Here is a 20,501-nt window from a genome sequence, read left to right as displayed (position 1 = left end):
TTGATCCCTTTATGCATATTATATTCTTTATTTTGAAGAAAGCAAGACACGTAACGCATACCTTACCTCTCTGATAAGGTTAAAGGTCAGATAGTTGAGGACTCTACCTGACCTGTCAGTGTTGGAAGGCTGCTTCACTTTGCTCTTTGCCTTGTCTGGTCCAATTACATGTTCCACTGTCAGAGCAGCAGCGCTCTTAATCAGATAATGCCGAGGTTTAACTGCATCCCCCTAAACGTGCTCCACAGCTTATTACCCTGCTCACACGTCGCTTAAATGGAGCGAAGACGCTCCATGAACCTCTTCCTCCATCTCATCTCCTCTCTTCTCTTTGAATCCAAATTGAGCTACTTTTACTAAGTTGTGTTCTGCAGACAGTGTGCGCGCGTTCGCTGGGAGTCTGGCCTGTCACACTGTCTCAGTCTGTAGCTGATAAAGTGACATAGTTGTGTCAGCTGATCTCCTCCTTCCTCCCTCCCCTCCATGCTAACACAGCACCTCCTTATCCTGAGAGCGCTTCCACTGTATAGCCTTGGGCCTCCGCAGGAACTAATTTCTTACAAACTGTGACAGGCAGTAAAAGATGGTGGCCACACACACACACAGGCACAAAAGAGACAGTTGACATGCAGACCGGTCACAAGACGAAGCTCCTCATCATCTCAAAAACATGATACAATCAGCTGTGCACACAAATTGTTCTTTCTGCCCACACCCTAAGTCTGCCACACACACTCACTTTCCCTCGTCTTAATGACGCACCTTTTTACAACGCGTCTTATCAGTCTCATTATGGTGCTTACACGTTTGTGTTTGCCGTCCCTGATGTCGCAGCTGAAGGAGCTGGCTGTTGCCGTGTTAGCAACAGATGTAAGGGCACCTGGCGCAGAGCTGCATCTGCATCACAGCATCGTGCTCCAATCTGCTAGCGTGGTGCCAAAGTGTTATAAAAAAAGTGTTTTAATTTGAAGATCTCTGTATGGAGATGTCAGGTGGATCGTAAAATCTTAAGCAGCCTGATGCTTTTATTTTCTACACAAGTGAAATATGACATTTAAATCAACATGATTACATAATTTAATCTAATGAATTTGGGTTTTATGTTCTAACTGTGCTTCTCTTAAACTATTTACTACAGTATACTTTTTGTTTTCTCTTAAATACTAAATTTTGAAATTGTTTATTTGTTAATTGGCCTCAGGAGTAGATTCATGTGTTTAATGCGTTTCATCTGAAATGCCAGATGTTTGTAAAAAAGATCTTACTATTACTGTCAAGGATTTTGAGTCCGTGTGTGTCTTTTTATTCAGCTGTGTTTTGCCTTTAAGTCGTACAGTTAAACAGCTCCCCGGGGAAATCCTGCATAACCACATTCCTGTGCTGTTTGCTTTAGAGCATCTCTGTTTACGTATATGGGTATCATGTGGCTCATTCTGGGGCATCCCAACACAACTGAGCAGTAAAGTTTGAGATGTTTGGAGAAGTTGTGTGGGTTTAAACCGGCTGCTTTGTGCTTATAAATAATACCTCTTAACCTCTCAGCTGTTACAAACCCGATCTGTGGCGTAACCTGTAGGGATGCACAATATTATCTGCACGTTATCTGCAGATAATGGCTTGAAAATGACATATTGGCATCGGCAGATATGTGATTTTTCTGTTGATTTTTTCCACCCATAAAACAGCGCTTTAGTGCCTGCGCAAAGTTATTAACAATATACAAATAAAGACTAAAAAGTCACAGAAACTCGAGCCATTGAATTTAAGTTAAACAACTTTCACAACTTTTAACTAGTTAGCTCACATTCTTGTAATTTTACCGTTCTTAACGACTTCACACACGCTGAAAATACATTCACGGCCAAAGGCGACGCTAACAGAGAGTAACATAAACATCAGTGCAAAACTAACTTACATATTCATGGACACACACACGATAAAAAGAGTCAGTCAGCGATCACTGATGTCTCCGTAGCAGTAAACAAGCCCGGGCATGTCTCCCTCATTGCCCTGTTTCGGGGGGATGCTGCATTCAGAAACGTGAGTGATCAGACACGTGACCTTTTGTACAACACCTCTTCTGTCAAGCGTGAAGAAGGGTGCAAGATGTCTGCGGTGTGGCAGTTTTTGGTCACTACAATAAGAGAAGGTATGATATAATTTACACCACAGGGGAGACTTGATCTCTGCAATTAGGTGAAAAATATATGTGCCTAATATATCGGTATCGCAATCGGAAAATAGACATTTCGTATATATCGGCAAAAACTCCAATATCACGCATCCCAAGTAACATGTATAGCTTTGTCACCCTGCTACTAAAGCCCCTTTTCTCACTGGTCAAAAAACACGTGGCCTTTTTGCTTAGTTGGAAAGGCTACAACCGGCATTAAGACCCGGGTCAAACAACTCTACAGTAGATCCGGGTAATTATCGCCTCGGCTCCGATCAGCAATGATGGGAACACAAAACCTGTGTCGACAGCGCGCTAATCTCCGCCCCCTGTCCAGCGTGATGCTCTGACGCGCATTGAAGTTGTCATCTCAGCTACAAAGTCCGTCCGTCACCGTCCGAGACGCGCTCGAACATTGTTCCAAATTCGTCGCCCCCGAGTTTGATACGTAGAATGAATGAGTAATAGAAACAGTAAAGATCTTCACTGTTTACTAACCCTGTTTCCTGCATGTTTGTGACGTCATACGGTGATGCAGCAGAAAAGAGAGGAGTATACTCCACTGGCAGTGGGAAAAGAGACAATCAGCATTTATTAGCGGGTCTTCCAGGGTCTGAAAAATCTGATTTTCTGGCTTTCCAAACCTCTCAGTCGCTCCTGTGCAGCGCCCCTCAAACACACCAATCAAATGATTATTGGTTAGGACGAGCATCTTGACCAAACCTTGTCGTGTTTCAAGCTAAAAGGCCAGGTGTTTTCATTATGGTCGACATCAGCGGTGATTCTTATTGAATTGTAGGCCATTAGTGGGCCATTCAAAAGGCACCCAGTAGGGGATCCATTGGCGTTTACCCCCTCTGTGACCCGGGCCATTATGGTCAATTTCTCGCACATGAACTATCTGCCCTTTGTCCTATCTGAACCTGATTAGCCAGCTCATTAGCATTGTTAGCTCGGCCTGGGTGACAAAGCCTTTTACTCAGAAGGAGCCTGCCTGAGAAAGAAGGGATTACGACTACTCTGAAAGCTTTAGTGAACATCGCTGCTCACCTCTGATCCGTCTGTTTACTCTCTGGATGAGTGTGTGAAGCTGAATGAACTTGAGGTGAAATCTGTCAGCGTGTTTCTGTTCAGTTTCATTTCACACATATTTTTGTTTCACTTTCATTTGAGCAGCATTAAGTCTAATGTGAGGTTTTTGCACCGCGTAATGAAACTATCCATCATCAGTTATGGTTTAATCGTCCGCGGCCTGTTTAAGGGGAGCTTGAACTTTTAACCCCGCTGATCTTTGACCTCCCTTTAAACACCAACAGATGGTTGGACTGAGAGTGTATTTGGCAAATTAGATCGCGTGTCAGGTTTCACAGAAGGTGTGAGCTTTAAAGCTTCTTGAAACAGGCTCCATCATTAAATCCAAGTAGCTTTATCGATTCTGTCATGCAAGTATTTAGCAGCAACTTTAATTGAGTTTCATGTTACCCTAAAGCTCAGTGGCAGTCCTGGCAGGGTCGTGTGTTTTTGTTTCGGTGTCACCAGGTCTCATTCAAGGACAGAAATCTCCTCCGAATCTGAACGAGCTTTGAGGCTCTTCCTGAGGAGCTCCTCTGCTCCATTGTGTCCACACGCTTTGCACACTTGCGTGCAGACATATGCGCATGCACACTTGTGGTGTGACTTGCCACTGGTCTTGCATCGCACCACTAATGTCATCAGCAGGTCCACACCCCTGATGTCACAGGAAGCATTTGCATGGTCTTATATTTGAGACGGTGAGTGTTGCCCCTGCTGACCCACATGGGGGCTTTAAACTTGTGTTTGATTTGATCAGGCTGCAGGCTTTAGGTGTCAGATAAAGTGATGGATCCATTTATGTATCTGCTGATTAGTTTAATTTGAGAGGAAATTACTGTTATTAAATGCTGGATCTTCTAAGCAAATGACTAACAAAGATCACGCTAATCTAATTGTAACAATTGACAACGTTTGTTTTGATTCAGTTTGAGTTATTTAAAAGTGATGGCTGTTAAACTAGTCCAATAAGAGTGTTTCCACCCTCTGCCTAGCTCTGTCACTCTGCACAGATCAAGGGCTGCACTGAGACTGAGCATGTGACGGCATTAAAGCTCAGAGGAAATTCCTCCAGAGGTTGAGAACCGGGAGCCGTTCAGGAAAGGGAAAAAGAAAGAGGAAGGTGGAGTTGAGCAATACGGGGTTATGACATTTTATTAACGAGCTTAGATTGAATGATAAATTGGCTTTTTAACGTTATAATTATACGCACAATTAGTCCCGCATGGATGCACAAAAAAAAACATTTAAACTTTGCTCACCATCGCTGACGCATCACAGATTTCAGTTGTCCAGGTGCTAACGTGCAGCACCTCACATTACTGAATATCACCTTTCCGAAAGGCTCCTAGCTACGGGCTAGTGCAGGGTTCAAAAGGGGAATCGGTTTACTCTCCAGTTATGTCAGCACATGACATCATGTGAGTGCATTCCTCCGCTGGCTCACTTGGCAGGTATTTGAGGAGAAATCACCCAGGCCAAGAGGGGGGCTGCCTGGCTGCCTCTCCCTTCATCAGGCTTCATGAGCTTCTTTTTCAGCGTGGCCAAATAGCCTCGTAGCACAGTCCCCCTTTTTTTGAGGCACAAGTTGCATTTTCTAATTATCCAAAAGGGAATATGGTTTAAAATTGAAACTTTTCTCCTGTCTAATTAATCGTGCGCCGTGATTAAAAAGGCACACTGTGTTCCACGCTGTAATAGGCTCTGAGGTCCCGAAGGAGAAGAGGAGACCCTGTAGACACTGAACTTGCAGCTCCATGCTAACTTTATGCAAACAGTTAGCGCTGCATAAGATGACTCCTTGTGAGTTTGAAGCTGTGAGCTGAACGGGTGTCGCTGAAGTTAGCTGGTTGAAAAAGTTTTGTAATATTTTGGTGCATGCACATGAGGTTTGCATTGTGTTGACCTGCACTTCTGATACAGATGAACAGCTTTGTTTTTAGCAACGAGATCGCCTGCAGCGTTTACTGCAGGAGCTTGCAGTAATTGTATTGTAGTACAAAATGGCACAGTACATTACAGCAAGTTCTTAAAAAACAATCTCTTTATTATTCACTGTGCTGCCTTCTGTGCTGAGAGTTTGTGCTGATTCACTCTGTGTACTGTACGTCCCAGTAATGCTGCTGTTTCTTCCAGCAGGGAGACGTGGACGATGCTTAAAGGTTTCCTAGCATTACCGTCTTGCAGCAATGGCCTGAGGGACTCTCTGGACTGAAACCAAGGTGAGAAGCACAGACGCAGCAAAATAGGTTTTTTGCAACTGTACTGTGAAATACAGCAAAAAATACAAACGCTCACATCTGATCTTTGTTCTATAAAACAATCTCACAGCTTCTCATGTAGCATTTGTCTTCAACTGCTTTATTAGCTTCAGTATTGGAGGCTTTTTCTAACATGATTCCTCTACAAGGGAAGAGCGATGATTGTGATATGGGAGATAAAAAAACAACTTCCAGGCATTCTGCGGCTGTCATCCTGTGAGCCACATTGTAAGAGCGTTGTTTACAGGTCAGAGCTTTGGTCTAAGATATCCATCTTGTGTGAAGAAGCATCACTCTAGAAACCACAGTTCCTTCCGAAGGTTCTGTTACAGGTCACAGTTCAGAGTGTGCTGACTATAATGTCTCTTAGGATCACAGCATTGCCAGCAGTCCTTAAAACACCATATCTGAGTGACTTGATCTTAACATTAAACTAAACTAATCCCTAAAACTCCCACAGCCACTCGGGGGCGATGGAGATGGTTTGGCTTCTCTTTTGGGGGAGCTGGCACGTCATGTCATGAGTTCCCACCTTGCAGCCGCAGTTTAGAAAGGAAGAGTAAACACGAGGGGCCGGTGTTTCAGTTAACTGTCGACGTTAAGCCGAATGCGTCTGTGGTTGTCGTAGTTACAGCAGCTGGAAGAGAATACGCAGCTGTCCTCGTGAATGCTTTTTTTGTTGTTGTTTTATTACGATCTCAAAATGTACTAACCTGAGTGTTGTTTGTGCAAAAGTGTCATGTAGTGACGCTCAGACGCGTTTTGAACGCTGCTTGTAGTTACGCTAAAACAGGAAGAGAGGAAGTCACACAAGCCAAAACACCGGTGCCCCCAAAACGGGTCGTCATTGATTGTTTGGAGGTATTTCGGGTTTGGGGCGAGTGATGTTAAACAAGAAAAGATAATATGCAAAGAGTGCATGAAACCAAACCAAAGCAACACAACTAACTTGATCAACCATGAGCGTATGAAAGCAAAGACAAATAACGTCTGCACTCCCTCATCCAGCATCAAGTCAGACATCCATAACACTGCGACACCCTATCCACCCAACTCCCAACACAGACTGAAACTACCAATGCAATTTTCACTGCGTTTTGCCTCTAGAAGATGCGCCAAATTCAGGCAAAGAAGCAAATTCTTAGTCTTAGTTTGATGCAAAATTCGGAACGCAGCACAAAATGCAACTGAAAGCATCACTTTGTTTATTTAAATGTGAAATATGTACATTCAAAGATTGTTGTTCTTGAAATTAATAAATAATTCTGATCCTTGGTCATAATCATGCAGCCCTAGTCAGAATATGCACACTTTTTTTACACTATGAGCCCTCTAATGTACAGTGGGAGTTCCGAGTCTTAATCTAATATTTATACCTTGGTTCATCATGCAGCTGACGTTGTGCACACGTAGCTTAAAGTTGACCTGCAGTTGAAATGCTGTTTGTTTTTGAAATATCAGAGTTAAATGTCATGAACAAAATAAGCATGTTTAAACACTTTGCTCATAGTAAGTTGATTTGTTTGTTTGTAGCGGCTCTGCTCTGTCAGTGTGTCGGCTCGTTTGTGCTCTCTACAGCAAATCAAGGTGTTATTATTGTCAGGATACACAAAGCACAATGGGTTAAGATAAACTTAGGATCACAGATGCATATATGGCATTATTGATCATGTAATTGATTGACCCTGATATGGATCAAACACAGAGATCAGCTCAGAAGGTCCCTGTATTTAACCGTATAGAATAATGCGATTTCCACAGTGACGTCTGAATCCCCCCTCAGGCACTGCTCTCGGCCTCAGATGAGCCGTTGACTAGATTGTTGTGGAGAGGTGCTTATTTATACCAGTTAATCAATCTGGTTATCCCTCGACCTCCCTCTTCCTCCTCTCAGTGTGTCTCTGTGACAGCCCGAGCCCGGCAGGCCGTGCTTATTACACAGAGAGCCCTCCCCTTCCTCGTCCTGCGACATCCTGAAGTGGGGGACTTTTTATTTCAACTTTGTTCATTAAAGCCAGAATTTATACAATAATTGTACTTACAAAACGAACTAAGGCTGCACTATAAATCATGTAACAATCACAATTGCGATGTGCACATGTGCAACAGTCAGAAGCAAATGAACTGAAACATCAAGCTGCTCCTTTTTTTGTGAACTGACCTCTGAGCAAACTCTGTGTCACCTGCCTGTAAACATGCGCGTGACGCTGCAGCCGTCACAGATCCTGTCCAAGGGATGATTGAGGCAGACGCTCCATTAAGTGAGGCCACTTTTGAGTGCGTGTATCGCTCTACAGCAGGGGTGTACCTTGCTCCTGGAGGGCTACCTTCCTGCATGTTTTAGGTTTCTCCGTTCTCTAACACACCTGATTTGAATGATCTGCTCGTTATCAACCAACTGAAGCGTCACAGGGGATTGGTAACGAGCGAAACATTCGAATCAGCTGCTCTACACTATCTATCAACGGCACCTCGTCCCGGTACTGATTAACGCTGTGGCCACAAACGGACAATTCACAGAGCGTTTACTTATAGTGACTACACCTGCAGCTCACAAACGGCATGAGGTTGTGTGTGCCAACAGGAAGTAGGATACGGCGAGCTTAAAATGATAATCTCAAAGATTTCAGTTTTGTTCTCTTTGGCGGCACCAAATGGTAATTGCAGGAGCATACTTCCCAGATATCCAGACAGTGCTGCATGTGTGACGTCCACTGTTGGCTCGCTGACGGTCGCTTTCCTTTTTAGACTGTTTGCCTTCATCTGAGCGTCCAATTTGTTTCTTTTTCTTTGGATTTTCACTTATTTCTGAAGTTGTATCTGTAGTCATCGTTCTTTTCTTTGTTTGTTCAGCCATAGTAGATTACTGTTTACTCGCGACACTTGCAGACACCGGAAAAGCAGCCGCTTAGCTCCGCCTACCCTCTCTGGCAGACCAACCACTGCTGGCTGATGGAAAACGCGTCACTAACTGGCCGTAATACAGCCCTTTTAAAAATCCTTAATGCCAAACACATACCAGGCCTCCTCCATCGCTGGGAATAGCGTGTCCTCGCCTCCATTGACTTCATTTCAATAGAGAAGATTTGCTTTGTGTACAAAGTAACCAGATAACTACGGGGTTTAAATCATTTAGCCGCCTCTGAAACCAACCAGCACGCGTAAGAGGTTGAAAGAGAGCAAGCTTGAGGAGAGAACTTCCTGAAGGCACTTTTCTGTGCTTCATATGGAAATATTGTACAGATTGGAGTCTCTAAAGCGTGACACTCAGGGTCTACTGAACACACATCTCTGTGAAAAAGGCCCATGACCTATTTTTGTTCCCTTTGTTTCCCCATCTCCCCCCCCCCCCCCCCCCCCCCCCCGCCTCGCTCTCTGTCATTGATCTGATTCCTCTCTGTGTTCGGCGTGACGTGCCTGTCGCTCAAATCTTGTTAAATTCACCTCATGATTTAAGGTTTCCAATTCTCATTGCTTCTTAATCTCTTTCAATCCATCATCACATTCCTCCCTCCGTCTCCCTCTGCCCCTCCCACGACCCAAACCTAATATCAGAACATCTGGTTCAAGGTAGCAACAGCTGTCAGCAGGTCCGGAGCACACTGCAGACCCCCACCCAAGTTGAAACTGATATTGTTTTTAAATACATGTTTGTGTTTAATACCTTCTGACGTGGTTTCAACATGTTTCTGTGTGTTTTGGCTCTCTCAGCACTTCTTCTCACCCCTGCAAATATTAAGATGTAAGATGAGAATACACGAGTCCTCTGGGCCCCTCCCCTGTCATGATTTCCTCTTCACTTCGTGGGGAAATAAATGGCCCGTGTTGCAGCCCTCAAGAAGCAGCTTTTTTTTTTTTTTATTGGTGCACTCTTGTTCTCTGATTCTCTCTCGGGGCCTGTTGTGCAAAAAAGCCGTGTGAGGACAGATTACACACCAGCAAGACATTGTTCGGTGCCCCACGGTGGTTTTGCACTTTCTGGAAGGGCCCTCATTATTACAGTGCAGGAGACTTCAAACACTTCCCCGATAGCTTTTGATGCAGTTTAATGCACAGTCATGCCCAGCGCTCTCTGAGCTCCACGAGCGCTGGGTGTGTCTTCATAATCAAAGCCCTGCTAACCCACATGATTACAGGAATGGCACACTGGCACATGCCCTCTCCCCTTGGCAATCAGACACTGACTTTTTTTTTTTTTTCTCCCTCTGCATCCGTTTTTTCCCCTCCATTACAGTATGACTGGAATGGGTGATTCAGTGTTGTTGAAGCCCCCCCTCTGGTGATGTGCGTGCAGCCTGGCTCACTGTGTGCGGTTTGGAAAGCTGAACTTTGTTATCGGAAAACTGTGTAGTAGCAGCTAAGCATGATTGTAACAAGTCTTATTTTAGACACACATTAAAACTAAGAAGACAGAGGTGTCTTCTTAAGCATCTGATAGGACAGAAATAACTCAGTTTATAAATGATTTTCTTTCTATTTTAATAAACACACACAGGCCACTATAATACAACCTAATACAACACACAGAGGTTTTAAGATGGTGTTCAGTAATCATTATAGAGCTTGTAGCTTGGGCTGTGGGACTGGCCTGCATTATATTGACAGTTGTTTATAATACTTTGCAAAGCCCATCTACAAACATACAGCAGAGAAATATTGGAAACACATTTGATTATAATGAAGTTTTCAACAACACTAACAAACTTAGTTATTAGCAGTCATATACTTGTTATATATTCAATGCAGTCTAAATATTTAATGCAGTTGAACAGTATATATGGCAAAGTTGCAATAGATTGCATAGTTAATTAAGTAGGTACAGAAAGCCTCCTAACAGAAAGGGGCTAGGGTTGTCACGGTAACCGCATGACCGCAATACCATGGTTATGTGACGCTAACCGCGGGGTAGACCCAGTGACTGCCATCAACACTATTTTCTTTTAAGATATATATATATATCAGAGGCCCAATAATGTTGCTAGGTACACGTCCTACGCAGTAAACTACGCAGGGACGCACCTCATCTTGCCATACAGAATGATATATATATACCTCGGCAGTGGGCTGGGCCGGTGGTTAACCACCCAACTGCAAGGTGTTAGTGTTTCACAGCGCTTAAAAAAATTTGGTACCGTGACAGCCCTTAAAATTAACACAACTTACTTTTTTTACACTTAAATACATGCAAAGTTACACAGAAAGAATCTGGAACTCTGGTATATGACAGTATTGAAAATGTTTGCCAAGTCATCATTGCTTTCCCACAAGTATTGCTTATAAATCATCACCTATGGGCCTCTATACATTTGTGTTGGTGTGTGTGCAGATCCTTGTGAGACCCGTCCCTCTGCATCTATTCTGTTGTTTTGCTCTGAAAGGGGCGTTTTCAGGAGGGGTGCTGTTCTGGTTCCCTAAACCAATCACAGCGTAAAGGTGAGTGTGGGAGTGGTTTAAGTTAGCAACTGGGCCCCATTCAGACAGTTGGCCTTCTTTCTGTTGGACAGGTATGTGCCTCAAACCGGGTAGGACAAGCTAACCGGTGGTTAGCATGCTAGCGCAACGGTAACCATGATGCTGTCAGTGTTAGCTCGGCGGGGTGGGCGTGTTCTCGCACAAGAGAGTGAGAGTGAGCTTTTGGTGACAAAGAGCCCAGGAGGAGGCGCCCAGTTTGAATGTGTTGTTGACAAAATGCAAGGAACAATCCTACTTATACCTTTAAACACCTGTTACACACGAAATCCTAAACAGCTTCCCTCTTACTATCAACATTACTGAGATCAGCATTTTCCCATCTCTGTCACACATGCTGTTAAACTGATAAACAGGAAATGACATCACAGTGATACAACTTCACATGTGCAGCTCATAACAGACCATGTCGGACAGATGAAATCTGAGATGTGGACAAAAGCAGCATACAGCTCTCCTGGCTTGGCTTTTGGTTTTTGGTCCTCCAACAGCATAGTGTCGTTTGGCATCATTGTTTACACCGACTTAATGGATATTAGCCATATTTGTGAAACACTTAAATAACGTCAGTCTGACTACCTTACAGGTATACTTAGTTGTGCTTTCGAGGTGTTTGTTTGCGGTCTGACCCCGAATGTCACATACAGGTTGTACCAGCTGAGTCTGACAGGAGGAAGCGTTGTCGTCTCCAGCTTTCCGAGCAGCAGCAGCAGCAGCAGCAGCCCCCTTGTTGTCTCTGCATTCCTCCCCCGCCAGACTGCTCGGCTCCAGCTCGGTCCTGGAGAGTCTGCTCTTGTGACACCTAAGACATAAGCAATGACACACACCTATGATCACCTCCCCCAAGTGCAGCCAGTCCTTTCAAAGTCAATTGATTTTGCAAACTTCAACTTGTCTCTTAATCCGTGTGTATTCTGTTTATTCTTGTTTGGTCAAACGAGCTGTACGAGCTAATAAACAGGGTCAGATATGGGGAAATCGTTGAAGTGTCACTGAGGCAGTGGATGTGCCATGTTTAATAACCTAACTCTTCATTAAGCCGTTTGAGTCAGCCTCACAGATAGACCGTGATGAGGATGAAAACCTGTAATGAAGTGTTGAGTTCACGCTGGCAGGGCAGACCTGTCGGCACACAAATATACAATTAAGTTTGCCGTCTGCAAAGCGTGTTTGTGTGAGAGAGAGACGGGAAGGGTTTGGGTCGCTGGTGTTTACTACACTTATGTAAGAGGAAACCTGAGCTCGTCACAACATCAAAGTAGCAAACACGGAAGTCTATGTGCTTGAGTAAACCTCGTGACCCCTGCATCACTTCCAGTCAGATCTTCAGTTTGTACTTTCCCAGTGATCGTCAGCCTGCCAGGGATTTGCCAGCAACAGCAAGCAGTCGGCCAAAACTATAGATAGCACTTCAAGTGTAAAATGTATCCCCCCCCTTTAACAGATGGATGACATACTTACTTTTTCCCACTAAACAGAAGTGGCTAATGTTTCACTGGCTTGTGTCCAAGCATTTTGAAAATCACAGCAAATGTCCGATTCTCATTCAGCCTCACAATGATCTCAAACTATTACTGCAAAGTGGGTCTGATTGTGTTGTATTGGATTGGGTAAAAGGTACAGACACACTTATCCAGATTGTCTCTTATACTTGCTCTCAGCGCTCAGCGAACGTTTGTCACACTTCCTCCATAATTAGAGTTGCTGTTAATTTCTTTTCATGCGTAAATCTACTAAACAGTGACAGTGATCATGCACTGACACAAGTTTTAACTGCACTTCACATTTATAGCAAAAGAAAAGAGCAGAAAGGAACTTAAAGGGGGGTATTATGCTAATTTCAAGCTTCATATTTCACTCTGTAATAACTGCGTAGCTTAGCATAAATTACAGTTTTAAAATCATCATTTTTCTCACCCTGGTGCTCTGTGCAGGCCGTCATACAGCCTCTGCCTTAAACGACTCAGTCGACTCTGTCCCTTTAAGAAACCCCGCCCCTACAAGCCTACTTTTTTCTGATTGGCCAGCTCTCTGTGACGTCACATAGAAAAAACAGTCTGAAACCTGGCATTCACAGCAGCCTGGAGATTACTCCAACATACTTTCACCTACAGATTTGAAACTTCACCCACGTTTAGTCTGGACATCCAACATTGTAACACTATATATATGTCTTATAATGTGAAACAGCATAATACCCCCTCTTTAAGCTAAGGAAGTGCAGCAAATACAAGCCATTCTTCCCGCAATAATTCAGCATTTGTCTCTTTCTAACCTTAAAATTATACACAAAAAATGTATTAACAAAATGTAGTAATAAACATATTTATGACAGGTCAGTCAAACTTCAACCAACGTTAAAGACAGGCTAGCAGAAATGGTAATCAGCCATTTAAGAAATCACAGCCTGCCTCATAAAGCTGCTTCCACATGTACAGTGCGCTACTACATGTGACCGACATACGGTAGCTTGCAAGTGACTGATGGGCCATATGTCTCAACTTGCACTTCTAATGCACTGAATGAGCTGACAGCTTGATGAACTGCAGATTCAGTAGATGCCTTCCAGAATATGTCAATCAATCCTATACATAATGAGGTTACTTCCCCACCCCCCACTCACCCTACATCGCTCTGGGTATCTGCACACAGCTCAGGTGTACCACTGCATGCGTGGATCTACGCTCAGGCTCATTAGCCAGGTTACCACAACATCTAGTATCTTATTTCCATGTCTGCGAGCTAGCTGAAGCTAACGCTAGTCTTGTGTTTTTGTAACATGAAATATGACTTGGTGTCTTTAAATGCCCTATAGTTTGTTTTGGTTTTTGCACTTAAGACTTTATTTTGCAAGAACAGAACAGATTAGCTGGAACAAACATTTTTCAAGCACAATTTCAGAACATTAAAAATTTTAAATCACAGCTTGTTTTGAAAACAGGTTCATTTTAATGAGGGTTAAAAGCTGTGAAGAACACTCTAGTAATCGGCTGAGCTGTGTGGTTTTTACAGCCTCTTAGTCGTCTGAGTCAAAGCGTGTGGTCGCCATTGGTTACCTCTAAATAAGGTGGAAATTAGAGGTTAAATTGTTCATTGTACTAATTTAAAGCAGGTAAACTGGTTGGCGTCATCGCGAACCCCTGCCTGCATTCACAGCTATAAACGTGATCATCTGCGTCACCAGCGGCAGCACCATTGTCATCATCCTGAACGTCACTGCCTTGATGTCTCTGTCGACTCTGTATGTGTGTGCTTAAGTGTGAGGCTGAGTGTGTAACAGACAGCTGTGGAAAGCTAATGTCAATGTCCTAAACACAACAGTATTCACTTGGCTCCAGACTTACTGTTCGAGCCTTGGCAGGAAAGAGAAACTCCCCCCTAGTGGCCGATGTTGATAATTAACTCAGTGACACAGCTCTTTACAGTAAGTGCTAACACCAGTGCCCAGCTGTTTATAGCTTCACAGAGATCCAGGGCATTCACTAGGATTACAAATCCCCTCGCTACTCTGCCCATGTGAACATCGGACCCCCCAGCAACAAAACCCATCCGGCTGGCCGAGCTTGTCTGGCTGTCTGCGCTCGTGTCATTGAGACGTGCCCGCTTCTCCCAAGTCTTTGTCTCCAACGTACGCTGACCCGTCATTACTGCCATGTCAAGGAGACGAAGGCAACCAATCACATCCTGCCCGGCGGGACAGGCGAAAACCAATCAGGTCTGGAATCCCCATGGTAACTTGTGCTGGAAAGCGCGGGCACAACCAATCGGAACGGAGAGTGCCACTTCAGCTATGAGAGTTTAATGGCCTGTTTCTGTTGTCATTAATAAAAGCACGTAACCTCTGCTATGGAGGCTGTTATCATTTAGGTGGACAGGACAGTGTCACAGAATTAAGACACCCTGATCGCATTCAGATGAGCGTAAAGCAAGGACGCATGAGTGACATTTGTGTTAATTTTCCTGTTTGAACACTGTGCAGTCCAACAGTCCTTAAATCACATGTCAACAGAGCGTTAGAAACAGGTTTTACCCTTCACAGTCTCCTCTGTTCCTCCGGCCAATCACAGCCGCTCTGACTCCTTCCATTTAAGCGCAGACCCTACCATTAGCTTAAAGTAGGTCACTTCAGGCCAGGAGGGAGCCAGACTCAAGTTTGCATGGTCACCAGCTCCCTTTTTTTAGTTTAGCCTGCCTCTGCTAAGCTATGCTCTCTGCTCTACATTGTGCTGCGCTGTACTCTGCTCTGCCTTATGTAATGGCCGAGCTGTGTGTGTCACAGCCGTTTCCATGGTAAGGCTGGCTCTCGCAACAGCTCATGCCCCAATCTTGTGCACCGTGCTGGGTAAAAACTTTCTCTCTCTTCCCCTCCCTCCATGACCCTTTCAAAGTAAAAGCGCCAAAGAGAAATCATTCTCATGCATATATTTTTTAAATCTCTCTTTTTTTGGACGTGTTCCCATCTTCTATGCGGCAGAAATCGTCTTATATCAAAATCCAAGTCCATTAGCCAGCGTTGAATTTTGGTGCAGATGATGGTGGTAATTAATAACACATTACTTTGATCAATAATTGATTTTGGTTCATTAAGTGGCATGAAGTTCAGCCTGTGCTGACTCGCAGGGTACGACGAGGAGAGGAATATAAGAGTTGTCACTTCGGAGGCTCAACATCTGCAGGGGGACGAACTTTCCCAGAGTCTCTAAGAGCTCTCGAGTTGTTTCACTGTTGACGCAGATTAAGTACACAACAGATTCATAACCTAATGGCAGTGAAACCCAACATAGCAGCGTGTGGGGTTGTTAGTTAAACACACAGCCCTCAGCAAGCTTGTCACTTTGGATATCAAAAAACAGTCTCAACATGATTTCTCGCTCGCTTACATCTTCTGCTCTGTGGCTTTGATTTAAAAGAGAACAGACAGGACGCTATCTTACACTTAATTTTTGAGTGACACTTACAAACCACTCCAGGTAAAGCATCCTCCGTGGTGCTCGGTATACACGGACGCACATTGTGAACATAAAGCCTCTCAGCTCTCACTGCGAGCTGGCTTTGCTCAGTATCGTGTAACGAATGCCTTTTTCTTGGTACATGGTTGAGCGCACAGTCTGGTGCTGTGGGCAAAGCGCCGTGTTCTCATTTCAGCCTCTCTGGGGAGAGCCGCACCATCAGAGAGAAATGATTGAATCTCTTTCTGCGCTCCATTTTCACTCGTTTCTCCTGGAGTGGATCAACCTGTGCCCCCCAGTGCTGGATTGTGTGAATGTGTGCGTTGTATGCAGATGCCTGTGTTGGCATGCTTGCACACTTACAGTACATGAGTGGTTTCACATAATCCTGCTGTTGTTGCATCTAATGTCATACATTTACATTTTATGAAACTTGTTTTTCTCTCTGTGTTGGGTTTTTTTTAGACGCTGATATGCATTGAGGATGAGTGGAGTCGGTGAAAACTCATCTGACCCTGCGAGGGCAGAGTCGCGAAAACGCAAAGAATGTTCGACCGAACTTCTAGGACCCAGGTAAGACCTGCACCTCCGGCCCCAGGGCGGGTTTCCTTCTATAAGGAAGTCTTTGATTACAAGACATTTCTGCTCATTTTACACACTTGTCAGCTCCAGAGTAAAGCCCGACAAATATATCATACAGCCGATATTATATACAGATATATTGTAGATTTCTGCAGGTACATAAAACAAAATGTATATTAATTAGGGGTGGGAATTGCAGGGTAACTCACGATGTGATATGATACACGATACGTGGCGCACGATAACAATAATATCATGATACAGGGATATATTGCAAGACAATTATATATTGATACATAACTATATCTCAGAATTGGACACAAACTGGGATGAAACAATGAACGAGTTTCAGTCTGTACATTACATTTACAGAACTATAGAACAAATTGGATTTGAAAGTGGCTGGTGCAACTCTTAACTTCTTTTTACCGCTGTCGGACTTAATCCCGCTGTCGCTTCTTCTTCTTCTTTTGTTCTGCTGCCGTTCACGTTACCCGTATTCACGTTATAAGCGCCACTACAGGGAGTGATGCGGTAGTTCCTGGTGAGTCAAAATGGCAGCGAAATTCACTGAGGGCATGATATATCTGTAAATTAAAATATCATATTTGGCACCAGCCAATCGATAATTGTATTTCACGAGTCCGGACGACGATATAGTGCAGTATCGATATTTTGTCCCGCCCCTAATATTAATAATGTTAAATATTTTTGGATTAAGTGATTTCTTTTAGGCAACCTTCTGAGAACCATTGCATATTTATATTCAGTGCTCAGTCTACATGCAAAAGGTCTGTTTTCATTACAGCTTAAAAAAACTGTATCGGCGACCATATCTGTAATTGTTGAAATTTTTCCAACTTATCGGTACGAGTCCCAGAAATCTTATATCTGTCATTCTCTCTATTACACGTGTGTTTGATCTTCCTGCTCTATTTATTACTTGCTGTTTAACTGTACAACAAAGATGATATCCGAGTTTAACAGATATCTAAAGTAAAATCGAGCTCCAGTTACCTATGAAATATTGTACTCTATATACAGTAGCATCAAGATTGACTGTATGCTGCTGCATGTCGCAGCTAACCCTGGGGCACTGTTACAGCCTGTACAATAAATCTGCATAATTCATCAGCAGATAAGCACTTAAGAATGAAGCTTTTCTTTATTGATGTCGTGCTGCATGTTGGCCCGATGAAGAGGATATGTTTCAAGTCTTAAGGAGAATAATTGACCTTAGATTCATCCCACTTCTGACTCTCTTCCACGCCAAGGTTTGCCGTGCTTTTTATCCCTCCTGCTGTTACCGTCTTCCTCGTTGCATTTTCTCACCCCAGTGCTCTCTCTCTCTCTCTTTCTATCTCTCTCTAGTCCAAAGCGGAGCAACGAGAAGCGCAACCGCGAGCACGAGAACAAATACATCGAAGAGCTCGCCGAGCTGATCTTTGCCAACTTCAACGACATCGACAACTTCAATGTCAAGCCTGACAAATGTGCAATCCTGAAGGAAACTGTGAAACAGATCAGACAAATAAAGGAGCAAGGTACGACCTGTGAATCTCTTTGACACTTCTATGTCTTTTGAAGGAGAAGCGGAGGCGATGGGTCCCAGAGTGGTAAAGAAACACTGAAAAGAATACTGCCTTTTTCCTTGGTTTCCCTTTTAGTTTTGCGACATAGTTTTACACCAAACCCTGCCTTAAAGGGCCAGTTCACCGATTTACAACCTCAGTCCTATCATGCTATTAGGGGAGCTAATGCCATTATGGTATAAAAAAAAAAGCAAATTGGCTCTGTGCCTTTGGAGGACGCTATCTGCTTCTCCAATGGGCCCTGGAAAACCTCTGCATCCTCTGGCCGAGGCCAGGGAGCTTGCTGAACTACACTTACTCAACCTAGGACGCCCGCCTCCGATGTCACGTCTCGTTCAAAATGGTCAGGTTTGAAATGTAGACTGCAGACCTGAAGATTTTTTATATGATCCACCGGTATATTCTCATTGTATTTCCGATTGGGTCCCGCTCTGAGCCGTTGCCTGCAGCGAAAACGATAGTATTTCACTTCAGCGTCTCTCGCTGGATCGTTCCATTCAGAGGGAGGGGTGCAATGCACTCTGGGTGTTGTAGGAATGTAGAATGGGCGAAACCACGAGCTGTTTGTACAACTTTCTCCATAGCTATGGCGCCAATTGTTTCTAACGATTACAGAGAACACCAGCTTTGACTGACAGTGGCTTTTTCCAGGGACAAATTGCTCCTTTTAATAAAAAAGGCAGAAATGGTCGTAACACCGGTTTGATAAGTAGCTTTTAATTCAGTGAACAAGGAGCAGTAGCATGAATGTTCTTAGGGTGTTGTTGTGGTTTTAAGGCTCCAATAAAACCACAAGTGCCACAGGTGGCACTCTGTTGGCAGAAGCATCAGAAACGATTGCATAAGTATTATGATGTGGGATCTGCTCCATACACAATAATTGATGCTGTTATTAAAGGGCAGCAGAATTGATTTAATGTTCCCTCCTTCACTTCATCATATAATGTGGATAAACCAGAACAGTTTCCTGTTGGCTGCAGATCTCCCCCACTTCTATTCTGAGCCAGAACATCAGGCGAAAGGATCAGGCTGCTCGCTTGTACTTGCCAGCTTCTCCTTTTTAGTAGTTTTTTGTGCAATTTAGCCAAGGTCTGCTTTTTACCTTTTTTTCATGTTGGAATTACCACAGCAACATCAATTTATTTATTTTTCCTTTTGCACGTCCAAAAATAGCTTTAAAAAGTTGTAAAAACTGTGAATAAGTTTGAACCATACCTAGAAGAAACGCAGCTGAGTGAATGGTAGACAAAGAGTGGCCCACTCGAGGTATACATGAATCAGACGGGCTGATGATGTCACCCAGCTTTATGTGACTCACGCTGCTCTGAGTTATGTAATAGTGAACAATGTGATGTAAAAATCGCTCCGAAATTCTGGCTACCGTCTCTTCTGCCTCCTTCCATCCTCCCCCCCCTCCTACCCTCTCTTCCCTCGCTCTCATTTCTTTACGCTCGGCCAGTGTGACGTCCCCCCCGCCTGCCTCTGAAGGCGTAATTGTGTTTGTACAGCAACCACAGAGGGAAGGGCTAAACAGTGCTCGCTCTCCTGCTTTGTTCTTCCGACCTCAATAGCCAACACCTTCTTTTAGCTGACGTAGAGAGCTGCTGCACCTCATCAGAGAGGATTTCGTTTTTCTTGTCGCTCTGGTTGTAAGCCCCGGATGCACTGCACTCGTTCAGATCTCTTTATGGTCATTTCACCGCTTCTATTTGTTGTTTCCACAGCACCTCGTCTGTCATCTGAAGGCTGTATGGGATTATTAGTGGTGCAAAATCCATCTTCAAAAGGCCTTTTATTGTTTCCAGCTTTATGGTGACCTTTCTGATGTATTAAATTACACTAATTTGGCTTAATAACTCTCCCTGATTGGTGCCCTAGCTGTGCAGAGAAGTGCATTGCAGCGATGATTGCCTGTGAAAAAACGGCCTCCTACCGAAAAGCTTTTAATTATCCCTGTTTGTTCCTCTCATGCTGTCTGCATACATTTAGCAAATTGAAATGTGCTTTGCATCGGCTTTATCTTTCCCTTTCCAGCTTGTTGCATCTAAACATACATATGTTCAGTAATGATGTCTTTTATCACAGCGCCTATAAAATAAGAGTTTTACAGCTTCCTTTACACCCTTTACTGTGCGGTGCTGCCAGCACAGCAAACACCAGCTCTCATTGGCTGCAGGCTGTTATATATACAGTAACTGCTAGTAGAGATGTTTTCATTCATTATATGTGAAAACGTCTAAATATACTGCTTGAGAATAGAGTTACAGATTATGTGGCAGTTATTACAAGACTCCACCCTTCTAAATAAGCAGGTCCTCCCTCCCTCTGTGGCACCGCTCCGCAGACAGACAGAGAGCCGGCGAGGGCCGCGCTGACATTGAGTGATGGGTCTGTACCCAGGGCA

The 20,501-nt window shown here is 43.9% G+C and overlaps 1 protein-coding gene across 4 annotated transcripts in view; it reads left to right on the top strand.

Moving 5' to 3' along the window:
- Positions 1–20,501, top strand: part of ncoa2 (nuclear receptor coactivator 2) — a 62,193-nt gene that overhangs the window by 11,966 nt on the left and 29,726 nt on the right. For 3 of the 4 annotated variants that reach the window (XM_069667144.1, XM_069667145.1, XM_069667142.1), the window contains exons 2-4: positions 5,381–5,466; positions 16,389–16,496; positions 17,877–18,049. In XM_069667144.1, coding sequence (XP_069523245.1) covers positions 16,408–16,496; positions 17,877–18,049 — 262 coding nt within the window. In that variant the 5' untranslated portion in view covers positions 5,381–5,466; positions 16,389–16,407. The remainder of the gene's footprint in view (positions 1–5,380; positions 5,467–16,388; positions 16,497–17,876; positions 18,050–20,501) is intronic. The other variant, XM_069667143.1, reaches the window with a different exon arrangement.

Source organism: Semicossyphus pulcher, unplaced genomic scaffold (genome assembly GCF_022749685.1).
Source record: "Semicossyphus pulcher isolate SPU_LCO1_2020_fin unplaced genomic scaffold, fSemPul1.0.p SCAF_18, whole genome shotgun sequence".
Lineage (NCBI taxonomy): Eukaryota > Metazoa > Chordata > Actinopteri > Labriformes > Labridae > Semicossyphus > Semicossyphus pulcher.
The sequence above is the reverse complement of the archived record's forward strand: the minus strand, read 5'-3'. Positions and strand labels throughout refer to the sequence as shown.